We start from the raw sequence: 18,252 nt of genomic DNA, 5'->3' as shown, positions 1-18,252 counted from the left end.
GAAATTGGGGCTCAGAGAAGTTTTAATATTTGGCCAAGTTTACACAGCTGACAAGTAATGAAACCAGAAATCGCAAGCCCAATGGCCTATTTCCAAAGCTTATGCTGATCTTCCTACACCAGATCTTCTCCACACATACAAAAAAAGTGACAACTGCGCTCAGCCTTCAAGCCTGATTGGTTAAGATTTTCCAGGCCCATCTAGAGGGAGGGCAGGAGCATTCCAGGAACAGCCAACAGCCTGAGGAAAGGTCTGGAGGTGGGAAAGTGTGCACCATGTTGGGGAAAGGCAGGTCCCTTCACATAATTGAGTAGAGGATGTATCAGAGGGACAAAGGTGGAGGCACTTTGGTCAAAAGGGTAGTAGATGGTTCTCTACTTTCCTTATGCTTGAAAAATATGATAAAGTATATTTCTCATCTACTTAAAAATGCATGGAATATTGTAAGTAAAACATTTTGAATGTCTTGGAAGTGACTGTTTTATTTCAATAGTCTTAACCTTCAATTCTAAATATCCTTTAATGCAAACCATAGAGTAGAAAAATGATTCTCTTTACATTTCCTTTTCCTTTATACTTCTTTGTTTTTAATCTCTCTGTAATGATACTATCTAGAGATTTAAACCACAAGTTTAAAGACTAGAGAAAAGAAATACAAATAATTTAGCTACATAAATATCAAACATCCTATCATGCCAACCATTTAAGTATTTTCTGGTGAGAATGTTAAGACTGTATAACTGAACTGATTTTAAGAAGTTTAAAAATACTCTTTTTTTTTTCAGGCTGGAGTGCACTGGGACAATCTCAGCTCACTACAACCTCCGCCTCCTGGTTTCAAGTGATTCTCCCACCTCAGTCTCCTGAGTAGCTGGGATTATAGGCATGCGCCACCAACGCCCAGCTAATGTTTGTATTTTTTAGTAGAGAGAGGGTTTCACCATGTTGGCCAGGCTGGTCTCGAACTCCTGACCTCAAGTGATCAGACTGCCACAGCCTCCCAAAATGCTGGGATTACAGGCGTAAGCCACCGTACCCAGCCAGGTTTAAAAATATTTTAAGTTGGGCCAGGCATGGTGGCTCACACCTGTAATCCCAGCACTTTGGGAGGCCGAGGTGGGCAGACCACGAGGTCAAGAGATCGAGACCATCCTGGCCAACATGGTGAAACCCCATCTCTACTAAAAAAATACAAAAATTAGACCGGGCGCAGTGGCTCACTCCTGTAATCCCGGCACTTTGGGAGGCCGAGGCGGGTAGATCACGAGGTCAGGAGTTCAAGACTAGACTGGCCAACATGGTGAAACACCATCTCTACTAAAAAATACAAAAATTAGCTGGGCATGGTGGCTCGTGCCTGTAATACCAGCTACTTGGGAGGCTGAGGTAGGAGAATTGTTTGAACCGGGACCCGGGAGGCGTCACTGCACTCCAGCCTGGGCTACAGAGCGAGACTCCGTCTCAAAAAAAAAAAAAAAAATACAAAAATTAGCTGAGCGTGGTGGCGCACACCTGTAGTCCCAGCTACTCAGGAGCCTGAAGCAGGAGAATCGCTTCAATCAGGGAGTCGGAGATTGCAGCAAGCCGAGATTGCGCCACTGCACTCCAGCCTGGCAACAGAATGAGATGCTGTCTCAAAAAAAAAATTTTAAGTTAAAAAACTGAGTGGGTAAATGGGATATTGTAGCCTAGTGTGATACAATATAAATAGTATGTGTCAGGGACCAGTAAGTGTGGCAGCACCTGAGTAAGAGAAGGAAACAGGGTGGGGCAGGGCATGCATAGCTAAGAATTGCATAAATTATCAGTAAATATCTAGAAATACTACACGCTACTACAGAGAATATATCTCACCTGCAGTCCCAATAAGGGCTTACACCGAAGGCTCTTAGTTCCCACAGGCTCTTGCCACTGGGAAGGGGTGAAGCACTGGGCAAGGCAGGGGCTACAGAGGGATGGGATGCTTAGATCCGGGGAGCCACTCCAGGTAGTAAACTTGCAAAAACCAGGGCAGGGAATCACTGTCTCACAGAGCAGGCAGATGTCTCAGGTACCTTTGCTTCCTGTAAGGCACATGGCATACTCTTAGGCCCCTGGTAATGTCTACGATGATGCTAATGACCCAGATCCCAAGCACCCAAGTAACTCAATTGTCACTGCAGAGAAGTGGAGGTCTTCAATTAAACGGAACAACTGAAACTGGAGCTACTAGAATGAATTGTTATTGGCTCATTTATGATTTTCTGAACACGACAAAGGGGGATTTTAAAAGGATGCTACCTCAATGTCCACAGCACAGAACAACACCATGCTTTTTAGAACCAGGGAGTCATTTCACAAGGATAAAGTACACTGAAATCACTCTTATCCTACTGACATTTTGGCTTTCCCTATACATTTTAAACATAGTTTTTGTTTTTCCTGGAGTCAAACTTTGACTTCACACTTGCCCTCCTTCCTTCTTCTCCTTCCTCTCTCACTCTTTCTCGCTTCCCTTCTCTCTTTTCCTCCCCCTTAAATATTAATTAGCCCATCCTAGTTTATCTTGAGTCAAGCATTTCTGGCTGAAATTTTGCCCAAGGATCCATGCCAGGAACAGGAGCTTATGCAAAGTTGACTGGGACATGACTTTTGATTGCTGACTCACAAAATGAATTTAAACCACTATAATTGCAGAACTACACGTAAAAGAGTTGGATCTTATAATATCATAGGTGAAAACATGAAATGGTAAGAAAAGGGAAGGTGAGAAAGCTGCCCCACAGACGCCTTGACCCCAGATCATCTCTGGCCACCAGTCTTGGAAATGTGCTGCTCCCCAAGACCTCCCTCTTCCTAACTCCAAGGATTCTGGAATCATTTATCAGGAGGACACCCAGTCACTTGGCAGCATGCTCAATTTCAGTGTTTACCATCTAAAACAGATGGGATGGGGAAACCCACAGTTTGGCTTATGCTGTTAAAACAAAAACCTTAGGGCCAGTTTTGTAGAGGGCCACCAACTGGCCCAGAGGCCTGTTTATGTTTTCCCTCTGGGGATAGGGAGAAATAGTAAAAATATATATACATTGTTTTTTTCCTAGAGGCTTCCATTGAGAATTTTATTTTATTTTTAACACTCTTTAGATAAACAGGTGTCTGGAAGTGAGCACACTTGCTCATTAGCACCACCAACTCAGATGGGAAAGAAACCAAAGCAGTATCATTGAGAGCCATGGATTTTAACTAGTTCTGTCACGTCCTGGCTGTATAACTGTGAGCCAGCCTCAGTTTTCTCATCTGTGAAATGGAGATACCACCTACATCACAAAGCTGCTGTAAGACTAACGGAAGGACCCCTTGTGAAATGTCTGGGACATCTTAGGTACTCATCATACCTTCAGGCTCTCCCAGCCTCCACAGAAACGTTGCTACCCTTAACTAAGAAAATTTAATTGTTATTATTCCCAACTTTACATTTGATATGCAAAGAGCAATGAACTATTTATCTAAAATAGTTAGATAAATAACAATAAACTTTATCTAAAAGTTTGTATGTCGTTAAGTTCACAAGACTTCTCTGGGGAAAGTTGTTCTTTGAATTAGTAGGTGCATTTTCTTCCTTCTTTCTTCCCCCCTTCCCCTTCCTCTCTCCCTCCCTTTCTTAATGGACCAGACAGGACTCACCAATTTCACAAAGCAAATTGGAGTTGTAAATTAACAACTACATTAAGCTAATGTTTTATGAAACACTACTTCCTCAGCATCGGGCTAAGCATTTTATTTGCATTCATATCTCATTTAATCCTAGCAATCCCATAAGGTGGACTGCATAGTTATCTCCATTTTACAGATGGGAGAACTTAGACTAAGGGAATTCAAATAACCTACTTGACACAGACAGTAAAGGGCAGAACTCAATCACAAGACAGCAAAAAGGGTGTCAGAGCTTAACATCAGACATGCCATCTTCTATTTTCAACAAAGGGTTTACCTAAAACTACAAATATTCAAATGATGGAATTTCTCAAATCTCCCCACGATCTAAATTCCCACAATTATATTAGAATTTCGAAAGCCACCTCCTCTCATGGCCTTATTTCAGAGAAGTATCTAAAACTCTATCACCTTATTCCAAAAGGAAAGGGGAGAATTAACTGCTTCCCTGAACTTCTCTGCCAATCTTCCTTTAGTTATTTCTGTTTTCCTGCCTCCCATTGGTCTTAACAGCTATTTTATAATCATTCCATAATTGTGAGCCGTGGTCCCAAAGGCCCCGTTGTAAGAAACCACAGAATACGGCCGGTGAATACTAGCGAGATGGAAAAAGCACAGCAAACTTCCTACTCTGTTCACAAAAATACCTCAGAAATATATCATCGAACAAGCTAACTCCACTGACGACTTTCCTGAAGCTGCAGTGGTGGAAGGCGTCGCTGACGGAGGGCTGTCGCGGTCCCGGAGTGTGGCCCCCAGTCCACGAGCACCTGCCCGTCTGCGCGCTCCTCCGCGGGGCAGCGGTTCAAGCTGGGAAGCCGCGAGTGTTTTCAGCTCAGAGGAGAGCGGTTCGCATGACCCGGGTTCCGTCCACGGCTGCTGACAATTGCTTTACACGAAAGAAAGAAGAGACGTAGGAAGTCCCCGCGGCGGTGCAAGCCTTGCCGACGCCGAGGCGGGCGCCCAGCGGTGGGCGGAGGCGGCTGCTCCCATCCCAGGGTGCAGGGTCCGTCGCCGGCTCCCTTTCGCCAGTGCAGCCGGCTCGGGACCCAGACAGACACCGCGTCCTGAGCGCCGGCGGCGACCCCGGGTCCCCTCCCCACGTCCCGCGCCCCCGGAGGACGCGCCGGGCGCCGCGCCGCACCTGTGCCCCCCGGGGCGGCCTTGTCCCAGCGCCCCTCTGAGGCGACGCCGGGCCCGAGGGGACAGGGGCGGGCGCTTCCCTCGGGACACAGGGGGCAGACCTGGCGTCGCGGGGGCGCTCCCAGCGCGTCAGGCACCCCGCGCCCACCCGGGGCGGCCGTCTCGCCGCCCGCAACCTCACCTCCCACCGCAGCCTCCTCTTCCGCCGCCATCGCAGGAGCCACCCGGCCGGCTCCGCAGCCCCGCGGCTGACAGCATGGAGGAGCCCCGGGCCCGCCCTGCCCCGGCCCAGGCGGCAGCTCCGGAGCGGGGAAGCGGGGACTGGTGGGCCCTGCCCGGTGCCGCGGCGGCCGCCACCGCAGCCCCTGGGCGCGCAGCCGACGCCGCCCCGCGGCCCGGCCGGCCGCGGCTACTGAGCATGCGGACTGGGGCCAGCCGCCCGCCGCTCTGGGCGCCCCGGGGCTCCCCGGCGGGAACGGGACCCGGGCGAAGGGCGGAGTCGCCGCGGACACCGCCCCGCTGAGCCCTCCCGCGAGCCGCAAGGCGCTAAAAGGCCAGTTGAGTCTTTCTAGGAACCCGCCCATTGAAAACAGGCTTCCAAGCTCATAGTAGGCTTTGCCCCGTCGTTCCGAAGACTGCAGTTGTAGACCCTGGGGCAGAGGTAAAGGGTGAATGAAGATCCTTGCACGGCGGGTTAGCGGAGGGCACGGGGCTAGGGTTGGGGAGGGGGTGCTGGACGACAGACCCTGCTCTTTTCTCCTTAAGGAAGGGCTTAGCTGCAGAGACGAGGGTGTAGAGGATGGAGAGAGGGTCCCCAAGGAAGCCGTTTTGACGCCTGGAATGGTTGGGTAAATCCAGAAACAAGATCTTTTGGGATCACTTGACAGCCCTACATCCTTATGGCTAGTGCCTAGAATACACTGGTTCGCTGCCCTCCCACTGGTCCCTGTTAAGCACGCTCTGAATGAAGAGAGCCCCTAAACATGGCTGTTTATTCACCCGGGTGCAGGTGGGCTGAGTTGAAAAGAGAGTCAGTGCAGGGTGGTGGGATCGCAGTTGGTTTTATAGGTTTAGGGTAGGCAGTGGAAAGTTACAGAAGTTACAGCTTAGGGCGGTTTTTGCAAGCTGGGAGGGGGTCGTTGGGTCGGCTACAAAGTCCAATTGCCTTATCAATTGATGCAGGAATAAGGAACAATAGAAGAATGTCTCAAGTTAATTAGGCGCTGCTGGGGTGGATCATTCTTCCCCTTTTCATGGTCTTCCAGTTACTAAACATTTTCTAATTCCGGGAGGCCATCCAGAGCTGTATGTGTGGGTCATGAGGGTCACCATGGCTCGACTTAGGGTATTGTCTATGGTGTGGCCAGCTCATAGAAACTTGCAGTCCCTAGACCCATTGCTTGGTAACCTAGTAGTAGTAGTAAAGGAAAGGCACAATAGAGAAGACACAAAATCAAGCTTTGCAACCAGCCTACATGTAATAATTTTCCTACAAGGACTCAATTCCAGCGTCTTAACCTGCAGCTTATGTGTCCTCAGGGGAGTACTTAGGGCCATTGTTAGAGTCTGGGCAAGGGGTTTGGAAGTATGTTCCCAAGACCAGTAGGCATGACAGGAGAAAACTGTTGCAGACTTAAGCAGGGGACTAGGACTGTATGCAGCTAGAGGTAAGGGACACCTGCTGAACACTGTGCTGTCCTCGGTAACACACACCAAGACACATCCCTAATCAAAACCATTCTTGAAACACCTCACCACTAGCTAGAACTCCACCCCAAATTCTACCAACACCAACTTCTCCTGGCAGCTCAGAAACAGTAATTCCACAGAGGGCTCCCCAGAGTTGTGTTCAAACCTTGGCTTTCCAGACAAGTGTATGCTATTTTGAGGTGATTTACCAAGGAGTAAGAGGTAGAATCAATTAGACCTGGGCCTTAAGATCCTGGTTAAAATGTAAATACTATTCTATACGTGGCCTTGCTTATAGTGCATTTTCCCTTATCGGCTCACAACCTCTTTCTTAATTCCTGTCTTAGTTGGGAAACAGAAGTACAGAGATGATGACTATTTCGGCCAGGATCACTCAGCTAGTAGATAATAGAAGCAAGATCATGAAAATTAGGTCTCCTTCTTAGGAGTTCCTATTGTGGTGTCCAGTAAGCTTGCCTGTGAATCATTGCAGTCACTGTTTCTTAGAAACGATGATTCATTTCCACCAAAGTCTAAAAGCAAGAGAAGGGGAATACAGAATCTAAAATACAAAAGCAGAAAGGGTGATGCACAAGCAAAGCCAGCCCACAGGATTCCATGGGGTGCAACTCTCTCATTGTTTAATAGGTATTCCCCTTACTGCTCAGGTTTAAAGCCTGCTTGCTCTTTTTTTTTTATGCTCTGGAGCTTTACTTTCTAAGACATGATTTTTTGTTTTGTAAAGAGTGGCTATATATCCCATAGGATAAGGCAAAGAGACACAGTGTCTTGCCAGATGGATAGGAAGGTAATCTCTCATTTCCAGTGAGTGGTTTTCTCATATTTTCTCCTTGGAAAGAAAATGTGAGAAAGGTGATTGAATGATTTGTATAATAGAATGCACACAGTTCATTTTGGTCAGCATGGTTCCCCTGCCAAAAGCTCCCAAGCAGCCTTGCTCTTCAGGAATCATTGCCTACCTTTAACTTAATTTGTTCGTTAAGCTTTCATTGCTAAGTACTCAGGCAAGAACAAATATTTTAAAGGTGGAACAAATATTCCATTGTCCGTCTGGAATTAGGAACCACTGCCTCACAGCTGTAAACTCTTATCCTTTTAACCTCCTGCTGGGATTGTAACAATATAACTTAGTTTGAGGGGGAGGGGACTAAAGCCACTTAGAGATTTTATTTGGTCCAAGAAAACCAACAACAAACCCCCAAAAAACCAACAACAACGAAAAGAAAACCCAAACCCAAAACAACAAAAAAACACACCTGCTTCAGAGTGTAGCTAAATTGAAGATACTGTTTCCAATGATGAAGAACAACAAATAACACAAGCTGGGAAGGGGAGAGAAGAGGGGGTGGAAAACAGGAGGGAAAAAAAGGATATATATGTTTACTACCATTGAACTGTACACTTAAAATGGTAAAGATGGTAAATTAAAAAATAAATAAATAGAAGCTACCCATTATTGATGTCCTAAGTGACTGGGGAAAATAAATTATTAATGTTTAAAATTACGTTTTCTTCCTACCCTGGCTCCAGCATCCTGTGGAGGGTGAATCCTGGGGAAGATGCTTGGATTTGTTGGGCAGATTGATGAGTGAGTGCAGTTTGGAGAAACAAGTAGGCCAACACTCTCCTATATGTGTTTAGAGAGAGAGGGGGGTCTATGGTGGACTTCTGGTATAGGAAAGATCAGCTTGATCGTGGCCTAAGGGAAGGAAAAGCAGAGAGGTAACTGGAGGACAGTCCACTCCTGAAAGAGGGAGAGGCGGTAAAGGAGGTGGTGGCAGCTGCCATAAGGAGTGGAAATTTGGTATCTTTATTTTTTTTTACACAGAGTCTCACTCTATCGCCCAGGCTGGAGTGCAGTGGCACAATCTTGGCTCACTGCAACCTCCGCCTCCCCGGGTTCCAGCAATTCTCATGCCTCAACCTCCTGAGAAGCTGGGATTACAGGCATGAGCCACCTTACCCAGCTAATTTTTCATATTTTTAGTAGACATGGGGTTTTGCCATGTTGTTCAGGCTGGTCTCGAACTCCTGGCCTCATGTGATCCACCCACCTTGGCCTCCCAAAGTGCTAGGATTACAGGCATGAGCCACTGCACCCTGCCAGGAAATTTGAGACCTTTTAAAGGGATATTTAGGGAACTTCATTGTGTAATGCAAACCCTCTTACATTATTTCCCTGGAAGATAACAACTTCAGCCAAAGCTGAATTCCTTTTCTCAGTGTTTTTGGAGTCATATTTATGTTTTTATTAAAAGTGAAAAAACATTTTGACATCGGCCTTAGGTGGAAAGCAGAGCCACCTACAAAAATAGTCATTTAATTCACTTGTTCATAAACATTTATTGAGTGCCAGCTGTGTGCCAGGCACTGTTGTAAGCACTGACTTTCGTATTTTACCTACTGTGCATCAGTTACTTTATATATATATTCTCACAAAAACCAATGAGCAGGTATTAGTTCCTTTTTCCATTAGCTCAGTGATTCCCAAAATTCACTGTGCATGAGAATGTGCACAATTTTAGATCCACTTCCAGAGATAATGATTTAGTAGGTTTGGGGTGAATCACAGCAAGTCCTTATTCCTTTTTTTTTTTTTTTAGATGTAATCTCATTCTTGTCGCTCAGGCTGGAGTGCAGTGGTGCAATCTCGGCTCACTGCAACCTCTGCCTCCCAGGTTCAAGCAATTCTCCTGCCTCAGCCTCCTGAGTAGCTGGGATTACAGGCACGCACCACCACACCCTGGCTAATTTTTATACTTTTAGTAGAGACGGGGTTTCTCCATGTTGGCCAAGCTGGTCTCAAACTCCTGACCTCAGGTGATCCGCCTGCCTTGGCCTACCAAAGTGCTGCGATGACAGGCGTGAACCAACATGCCTGGCCACTAAGTCCTTATTTCAAATGTGCTCCCTAGTTGATTTTGAAAGTTGCTCTGAGTACTCTAGGAAATACTGCTTTAACTTGTCAAAAATGAATTTTCTTAAGTCTGGGTTTTTGCAGTATGGTATGTACAAGGGGGAAGCGTTGGGGAGGGAAGCAGTATTTCTTAGAGGACAGGAATAGCAATACACTAAAATTCTGAGCAAACTGCAGGGAAGGACAAAACTTAGGACAAGAATGAGGAAATAGTTGTGCACATATCTCCTTTTATGTGGAGTGGCTTACACTTCTTTGTCCCTTAGGAATTATGTGTCTGTGTGTGTGTATAAGTGTCAGTGACTCAACTGTTTACTTTTTGGGTAAAAAAAATCAGGAACAGAACTTATACCATTCTATACGATACCGAGAGGACTGAGGAAGGCTTGGGATACTATATCTGCTTTAAGAGTGTTTAAAACCTCCAAGTTCTGTTCCTGATTTTTTTCACCCAAGAAGACAAAAAGGTCAGGTGCAGTGGCTCATGCCTGTAATTGCAGCACTTTGGGAGGCCGAGGCGAGCAGATCACCTGAGGTCAGGAGTTTGAGACCAGCCTGGCCAATATGGTGAAACTCTGTCTCTACTAAAGATACAAAAATTAGCCAGGTACAATGGCAAGCACCTGTAGTCTCAGCTTCTCAGGAGGCTGAGGCAAGATAATTGCTTGAACCTGGGAGGCAGAGGTAGCTGTGAGCCCAGACCGTGCCACTGTCCTCCAGCCTGGGCAACAGAGCAAGACTCCACCTCAAAAAAAAAAAAAAAAAAAAGTAAAAAAGATATTAGGCTGAGTATTGACAGTTTACCTTTCCTACCATGAATTTCTCCCTTTGGAAGAGACTTAAAAAAAAAGTCTTCCTGTGTTTAAGAGTTTGATCATGAATGTTTTAATAAAAAGGTAAAGTAATTCAGATAACTTGATGTTAGTTAGCCATCTCACCTGATAAATGTTTTTCATTAGTCAAAGATCATCTTCCCAATTTTGACAAAGCAATTGAGCTAATAGTAATTAGACCACCCCGCCCTTGGCTGGATCTTGGGAGGAAATAAGTTGATGAGGGTCCCTATTTCTGATAATGATCTCTGGAGGAGTTGGACCAATAAATTATCTACTCTGATTAATAGGATCTGGGAGGAATGGCAAAAGCACTAAAAAGACCAAGGCCTGTTTATATGATGTCCATCTTGTTGTATGATTTCCAGAGACCCAATCCTATTCTGGGAAAAACGTTAATGGACCAACCTTCAGTTCCTATGTAGGGAACAGCAGATCCAACACCACAATCTAGGTGCAATGGCTTCAGGTAAGAATCATTGCAGTAAAGCTGTGTGGCATCCTCTTGATTACCTAGTTTGTCGAAAGCACCCTAATTTGGTTCTGGTATCCATGTGGCCATGTTCTTTAGGTGAGCCTCATCCCAGTAGCAGGGATGTGATGCTTGATTAGTTTTAAATCAACTGCCCATCAGGTACTGGTTTAGGACTATATGGATGGCACAGTCATGGACAGTAAGATGCAAGGGTTACTTTGCATAGAATCCTTCTGGAAAAGATTTTCCTTGCTCTTAAAAAGCAGAGATACAAGGCTGGGCACGGTGGCTCACATCTGTAATCCCAGCACTTTGGGAGGCCGAGGCGGGCGGATCACCTGAAGTCAGGAGTTTGAGACCAGCCTGGCCAACATGGCAAAACCCTGTCTCTACTAAAAAAAAAAAAAACAACAAAAAAAAACTGGCTGTGGTGGCACACGCCTGTAATCCCAGCTACTTGGGAGGCTGAGGCAGGAGAATCCAGGAGGTGGAGGAGGTTGCAATGAACTAAGACCATGCCACTGCACTCCAGCCTGGGCAGCAGAGTGGGACTTTCTCAAAAAAAAAAAAACAACAGTGAGATGCAGAAGTGTTTGTTTTTTTTAAGGCCTTACATGTTGTGTGAGGATTTGATGCTTAGAGTCTCTGCAGCCATCTAGCTTCTCTGGGAAAACAAGACCAAGGACAAAGCCAACACAATTATCATGACAAAGTAGAAAAATGGAAAACGGGGTCTTGGTATAGTTGCCCAGGTTGGCCTCAAGGGATCCTCCTGCCTCAGCCTCCTGAGTAGCTCGGACTACAGGTGCATACCACTGCTCTTGTGCTCTTGGATTCCTTGACGTTTCTGAGATGCTAAAATGACTACTCTGGAAGCTCTCTATCTTGTGTCTTACTGTTACATAATATACAAACTTTCCTTATCATTGAAGCCATTGTTGCTTGTGTTTTCTGTCACTTGTAGTCAAAAGTATGCAAAGTAATAACTCTGTCCCTATCACTCCATGTATACTCCTGAGATTCTAGGAGCATGTGAGCTATTTTTTCAATGAAGTTCACTCTATGATTTGAAGGAGTAGGCAACACTGGACTTGGGTTCAAGGGCAATTTATTACTTGTGTTTTAGGCAAGTCATGATCACTGGGCCTCATGTTCATCATCTATAAAATGATGGTAATTATGTAATTACAGAGTAGTTGTAAAAAACAAGTAAAGGCATTTTGTGTACAAATATAAGTTCTTTGTATCACTAGATGTTTTTGAAAGATGAATTTAGAGTCTCCAAGTTTGCTATAATGCCTAAATTTTAACATTCAGTGTTTTCACTGTTGTGTCTTACAATGACATTATTGAAATGATGTATGTCAAGGAACAGTTGGAGAGAAATGAGGCTGAATGGGATTTTCACTGGCTCCCTTGAGGCTCCGTGGAAAAAGTCATCATGATTGTCAGTGTCTTCCACAGAACAGGAGGTAGTGGTACCTGGGCCACTTATATTCCTATGCTATTTTGACACATTTTCATCAGTTTAGTGCTTGCTAATTAGTTTTGACCAAGTTGGGTAGTTGTATATAAGCTGTACATCCAATAAGTACCTAAAAAGTATAGCCAATATGTTTTTAGCTACAGATTTGGAGATTTTAAATATAAACTTCAAATATTTTGTTCTTGATGTGATTTTCGAGTGTAAAAGTTGGTCAGTAATTTACATTAAGTAGTGTTTCTTGAGTTTTGGGTAACACCTATCTCAAAACTCAAAAATAAAACCAAAAAACCTCACCAGCAGAAATTTTGTAAACATAGTTTTTATTCTTGTCTTACCTTCAATTAAAAAGTCCTGCCACCAAAACATTTTTGAAACTCAGTAACTGAACACCAAACTCATTAGCCTGATTACTTTTCTAGACAATTGCTGAATTATATTGCTTTTAAAAAAATAGCTAAGATATATTTTTATTCCTTTAAGCAGCAATATTCCCTCACATTTTTTCATAAAAATCTAAAATATCTCTAGTAGTCCCAAGTGTCTTATATTTGTTCTAAGCATTTGTTTCACTAAGATTTTTCAGAAATAAGTGCACTTCTAAAGAGAAAATAAATTTAAATAAAATAATCATGGTTGTAGCAAAACAGTTATTTTGAATGTTTTGAATTTTAACAATTCAAAGAGAGAATGTGTTTGGTAGCCAGGGACTTCTACAGACTAAAATCTCAATTCATTTATTTGTAGATCATTAAAAGACAGCTGCTGCTCCTGTCAGTAAAGAACTGACTGATTAATTGTCTAAGGTTTTCTACAATAAAACACCAAAAATAAATGTACTTAAAGATATTTAAAATTTAGAGATTTACACAAAGCTCTGCAGCTGTTTAAAAAAACAGAAAAAATATAGAAATAAATGAAACCCCCATCTTAGGCCTTACCAACCAAAGAACATTTTTAATACCCCACACTTATTTTCCATTCACTAACTAGCTTATCAAATCAGCTATATACTGTATTCAGAAGTGGCTGGTTTATAAGCAATTGCTTATTTTCAGACAGCACAATGCTTCAATACATTTAAAGATTTAAAGCTATGTTAGTAATAAATGCATAAAAGAAAAATAACGTAACTTGCTTTAATACAAAGGTTTTTAATAAAAAAGTCAAAGTCTACATTAAATCAGGAAATTGATAAATCTGAATTATACAAGCTTTCTATATACTTAGAAAAACCAAAAACACAGTTTATAATAAAACTCTTTTAATTCAAAATAGAGTCTAATTTAAAGAAAATGTCATTATGCCCAGTTGATTAGATAGGGTTTTATCATTTAAATTAAATTATTCACCTGAAATATGGGAAATGTATAATAGAGAAAATTCAGTCTCAAGGGTACTTTGCAAATTATCTGGTTAATTTGCATCATGAATCAAATTCTTAGCTTCCAAAGGGCAGACACAGTCTTTAATTGCTTTTAGATAGGCACTTAAGAAATGCTTTTGATGAGGAGAAAACCTCAAAGATTGTGAATCACTCTATTAACTCCAGGGAAGAATGAGACTCTCAACAAAGTAGCTTTCCAGAACTATCCTTCCAGTGCCAATTTGCAAGCTCTTTCTGGTAATAAGAATGAGGGAACTCAAAACAAAAAAAAATGCTCTATTCTTATGCAATTAAAAAGTAAACTTACGTAAATTAGTTTCTTTTTATCAATCTCTGTCAATTTGAATTAATGGCATTTTTCAATACCATTTCAAGAACAGTTAACCATACTAGAACTAGAGAATGTTGCAATTACCTCGTATCTTACCTATTCATTATCACACTAGCAAAACAGTCCTCTTTAAAAAAATAAATAAATAAAGGGGGGGAGCAATGTGGGGTGTGGAAATCTCATAAACTTCAGCAAAAGTTAATATTATTTTAATTAAAGGCAGTTATAATTAGAAAAATTAGAGTTGGTCAAATTGAGGTATCCCCAGGGTTTTTAATAGCTCTCTCCTAAATACTCAAAAAATTCCGACTAGAAAAATGGAAATGAACTCTTAGATAAACACATAAGTACTCAACAAATATTTTTAAAAGAAACAAACCAAAAATAGGGAAGTGGGAGGAAACAGGATGGCCTTATGAAAACACTGTGGAGCTACCTAGCAGCAACATTTATAAAAGTTTTTATAGATTTGCATAATGCTCCTATGCAACTCTTCCCCATTAGGAAGACATTCCTACGAACAAATCATCACTTTAGATTTTGATCATAGATCATTTATAATGGTTATCATTGTTGTATATTTTAAAAATTCCATCCATTAACAGTTAAGACAAACATTAGGCCATTCTTTGTTAGCATATTATTCCTCAACTAGTACTAATGAAACCAAAACCTCAGAGTTGTTTGAATTAGAATTAAAATATTAAGCTGGAAAAGATTATTTAATTCTTAGGGCAATACCCAAAGAATTTGATGCTGACATTATCTCCCCTGTCCTCTCATCACAACCCCCTGGCCTGTATTTACTTCCTTAATTCCATCTATATTCACCACAGTGATATAGCTAAACATGAACAATATTGCCCTTGAATAAACCGACCTCTATCAAAGATCTGTCAGGTCTGAATACAGCATTCCCACAGGAAAGGAAAATTCTACTAGTTGTGAGCATCCACTGTTGAAGATCTTTGGTACATTTGGAGCATACGAAAATAATGGCACAATAATACAAGTACTATCAAAGGAAACATTTTCATCAAAAGAAATAAAAGTTAACCAGCCATGATATGTAACAACTTTCTAGAAAACCAAAGTAAATAGCTTTTTGTTCTCTACAAGTCCATTTACATAATAGAAGTTTGACATTTAAAAAAATAGTTTAATAAAAATACACTAATTCTACAAGCAGCCTTCATGGTCATTTCTGAAATTCAACTCACCATAATCAAATTAAAATAATGCCATGTCCTCTTGTTAAAAAAGAAGTCCTCTTGTCACAAGAAAATCAACTTTACATGTTATATAATACAGTACGTCTCCCTAAGAGTATACAGACTACATATATAAAGGTCATCAGTATTTCTGAATGCAACATAAATATATTAGTGGAGTGCTTGAGTGAAGGTGTTAAACTTTCTCTTTCTTATTATAAACTTGTCACTCTCTACTGTGGAGTTTGTGTAATAACTTGATGATAAATTCTATTTTTTAGAGAACCAGTGAATTTCTTTTTAAATTTCTTAAAACCATTACAGAAAATGTCTTCATATATATTCTACAGATGTCCAAACCAATAGGGCAATGTTCTAACACCAACTATGGAAGATGGCTTTTACTGATTATCTAGACCCATAGAATTGCAGTAAAACATCAATACTGCAGTGTTACCTACAGGTTAGCCTATGTTGCTTTAAATGATATGTTTCTCCTGAATTGATTAGAGGTGTTACAGTTCAAAGCCACAGCACACACAGGCAGAATGGACCTTAATACGCATGTAGGCAGTGCAGTTAGAAAGGGATGTCCGTTCCTTTTATTCCAGTACCTTCGTATAATAAAGTTAACAAAAATAATAAAATATTTAAAAAAAAAAGAGCCAGCTGGCACTGCCAACCAATTCCTATAGTAGTCTTAGAAATCCTAATCCTGTAGAATTTCCTCTTGTAGTCAATAAGCACCACCGTCTTCAGGAGTATTTCAGTGTATTGTTATCTACGCCAAGCAAGCCTGGTGATGCAGCTACCTGAGTTCTCTTGGTTATGGGCAAATGTTATCTTCATTCATAATTTCCCAGCTTTCATGTAGGTGGGGATAGAGCCACGTTGAGTCAACCCTTCAAACCTTTTATAGGTATAATTGAGAAAAACCCAGTCTTTGGATTTGTAGTCCGGTTCTGTGGTATTTGGCACTAGAAAGAGAAAAATTAAAGGAATTTCATTAGTGAAATGCCGTCATCTTCAAAGACGTTTAATAGCGTTAGTTACATTATAGATTGTCTTACCTGGTTGTAGAATATCAGATTCAGGGAAGTCATCAAAATTTGAAGTATCATCAATGCTTTTGATTTCTATAGGGATTGCTGCTGGCCTTTCCCTATAAAAAGGTATTAAGTAGGCATGGTAACTTTTCTGAAACTCTCAATCTCCAACAAATAATTCTACTTGTAAATTCTGTATACTATTCTATAGATATTAGAAAAGTCAAGGAAATTTATTGTGGATTTGAGAATAGTAAAAGGGAGTTCAAAATAGTTGAGTATAATTTTTTATTAAAATGTTTTCATTTACTTGGAATTTAAAAAACTTTTTTGTTTTTAATTTTTATGATTATGTTGTAGGTATATATATTTATAGGTATCATGAGACAGTTTGATACTGACATGAAATGGGTAATAAGTACATCATGGAGAATGGGGTATGCATCCCCTCATGCATTTATCCTTTGAGGTACAAACAATCGAATTACATTCTAAGTTATTTAAAAATGTACAATTTTCTCTTCCATAATAAGTCCTTGCTAAGAAAAAAATGAAAAAAAAATACAATTAAGTTATTACTGACTATAGTCACCCTCTTGTGCTATCAAATAGTAGGTCTTATTCATTCCTTTTTTTACCCATTAAGCATCCCCACCTACTTGCCATTTTCTATCTCTGTACCAAGACTTTCTCATACTATTTTTAAAAAGTGAGTTAATGAAAAGTAAAAGAGTTTTTTTTTTTTTTTTGATGGCAAATTTAAATAGGTTTCTTTTCAACTTAGATCAACACACTGTTGTGATATAATTAGACCATTTTATCTTCCATATTATTTATATATTCAACAAATAATGAATAGCTGCTGTTTGCAAGACACTCTGCTAGGTATTAGGGCATATGTGGACAGGCATAGCCTGGTCCCTGTCCACAAATGCCTTCAAATCTCAGAGAAAAGCACAAAAGCATCTGAATAGCTTCAGGAGCAAGCAATATGTTGTGATACAAACAAGAGAAATAGTTTTCAACTTGGATAGGCAGGGAAAAATTCATTCATTTACTCCTTTGCACAAATCTTCATGCCTACATTATACTGTGTGCACTGTTTGAGGAGCAGTGACTGCATGGAAGTACATGGAAGAGTCTGTCGATTGTGCTGAGGCCATGTGAAGTTCTCCCTGGTGATGGTAGCAGCCTGCAGTTTGAGGCAAAAATACTTTTTGCCCATTTGTATGCATTTTTCTGTTATTATCGTCTGTCGGTCTTTTTGTCCTTCCCATCACCTCACAATGTAGCACTTCATTATGATACAAACAGTCAGCTTAGCATGACATTCAAGGGTTTTCATGGTGTGGTTCCAGCTTCCCCTCCAGTTCTGTCTTCCACTGTCCTTCCTCCTTTCATTTGTTTTTTTTTTTTTTTTTTTTAAATTGCATTTTAGGTTTTGGGGTACATAGTGAAAAACATGCAAGGTTGTTGCATAGGTGCATACGTGGCAGTGTGATTTGCTGCCTCCCTCCCCTTCACCTATATCTGGTATTTCTCCCCATGCTATCCCTCCCCAACTCCCCACCCCACCACTGTCCCCCCCCAACAGACCCCCGTGTATAGTGCTCCCCTCCCTGTGTCCATGTGTTCTCCTTGTTCAACACCCGCCTATGAGTGAGAACATGTGGTGTTTGATTTTGTGTTCTTGTGTCAGTTTGCTGAGAATGATGGTTTCCAGGTTCATCCATGTCCCTACAAAGGACGTGAACTCCTCGTTTTTAATGGCTGCATAATATTCCATGGTGTATATGTGCCACATTTTTCCTGTCCAGTCTATCATCGATGGGCATTTGGGTTGGTTCCAGGTCTTTGCTATTGTAAATTGTGCTGCAATGAACATTCGTGTGCATGTGTCCTTATAGTAGAACGATTTATAATCCTTTGGATATATACCCAATAATGGGATTGCTGGGTCAAATGGAATTTCTATTTCTAGGTCCTTGAGGAATCGCCACACTGTTTTCCACAGTGGTTG

The 18,252-nt window shown here is 41.6% G+C and overlaps 2 protein-coding genes across 8 annotated transcripts in view; both read right to left on the bottom strand.

Annotated features, from left to right (window-relative positions):
• Positions 1-5,069, bottom strand: part of BMAL2 (basic helix-loop-helix ARNT like 2) — a 70,163-nt gene extending 65,094 nt beyond the window's left edge. For all 4 annotated transcript variants that reach the window (XM_021666863.2, XM_064377374.1, XM_064377375.1 and 1 more), the window contains exon 1: positions 5,021-5,069. In XM_021666863.2, coding sequence (XP_021522538.2) covers positions 5,021-5,051 — 31 coding nt within the window. In that variant the 5' untranslated portion in view covers positions 5,052-5,069. The remainder of the gene's footprint in view (positions 1-5,020) is intronic.
• Positions 5,070-11,865: 6,796 nt separating this feature from the next.
• The window catches only part of STK38L (serine/threonine kinase 38 like), a 120,339-nt gene continuing 113,952 nt past the window's right edge, over positions 11,866-18,252 (bottom strand). For all 4 annotated transcript variants that reach the window (XM_064377372.1, XM_012457194.3, XM_064377370.1 and 1 more), the window contains exons 13-14: positions 16,257-16,348; positions 11,866-16,163 (exon numbers count right to left, since the gene is read on the bottom strand). In XM_064377372.1, coding sequence (XP_064233442.1) covers positions 16,036-16,163; positions 16,257-16,348 — 220 coding nt within the window. In that variant the 3' untranslated portion in view covers positions 11,866-16,035. The remainder of the gene's footprint in view (positions 16,164-16,256; positions 16,349-18,252) is intronic.

The sequence above is a fragment of the Aotus nancymaae genome, unplaced genomic scaffold (assembly GCF_030222135.1).
Source record: "Aotus nancymaae isolate 86718 unplaced genomic scaffold, 86718_ANA_hifiasm-v0.15.2.pri h1tg000016l, whole genome shotgun sequence".
Lineage (NCBI taxonomy): Eukaryota > Metazoa > Chordata > Mammalia > Primates > Aotidae > Aotus > Aotus nancymaae.
This window is presented reverse-complemented; position numbering and strand designations above follow the sequence as displayed.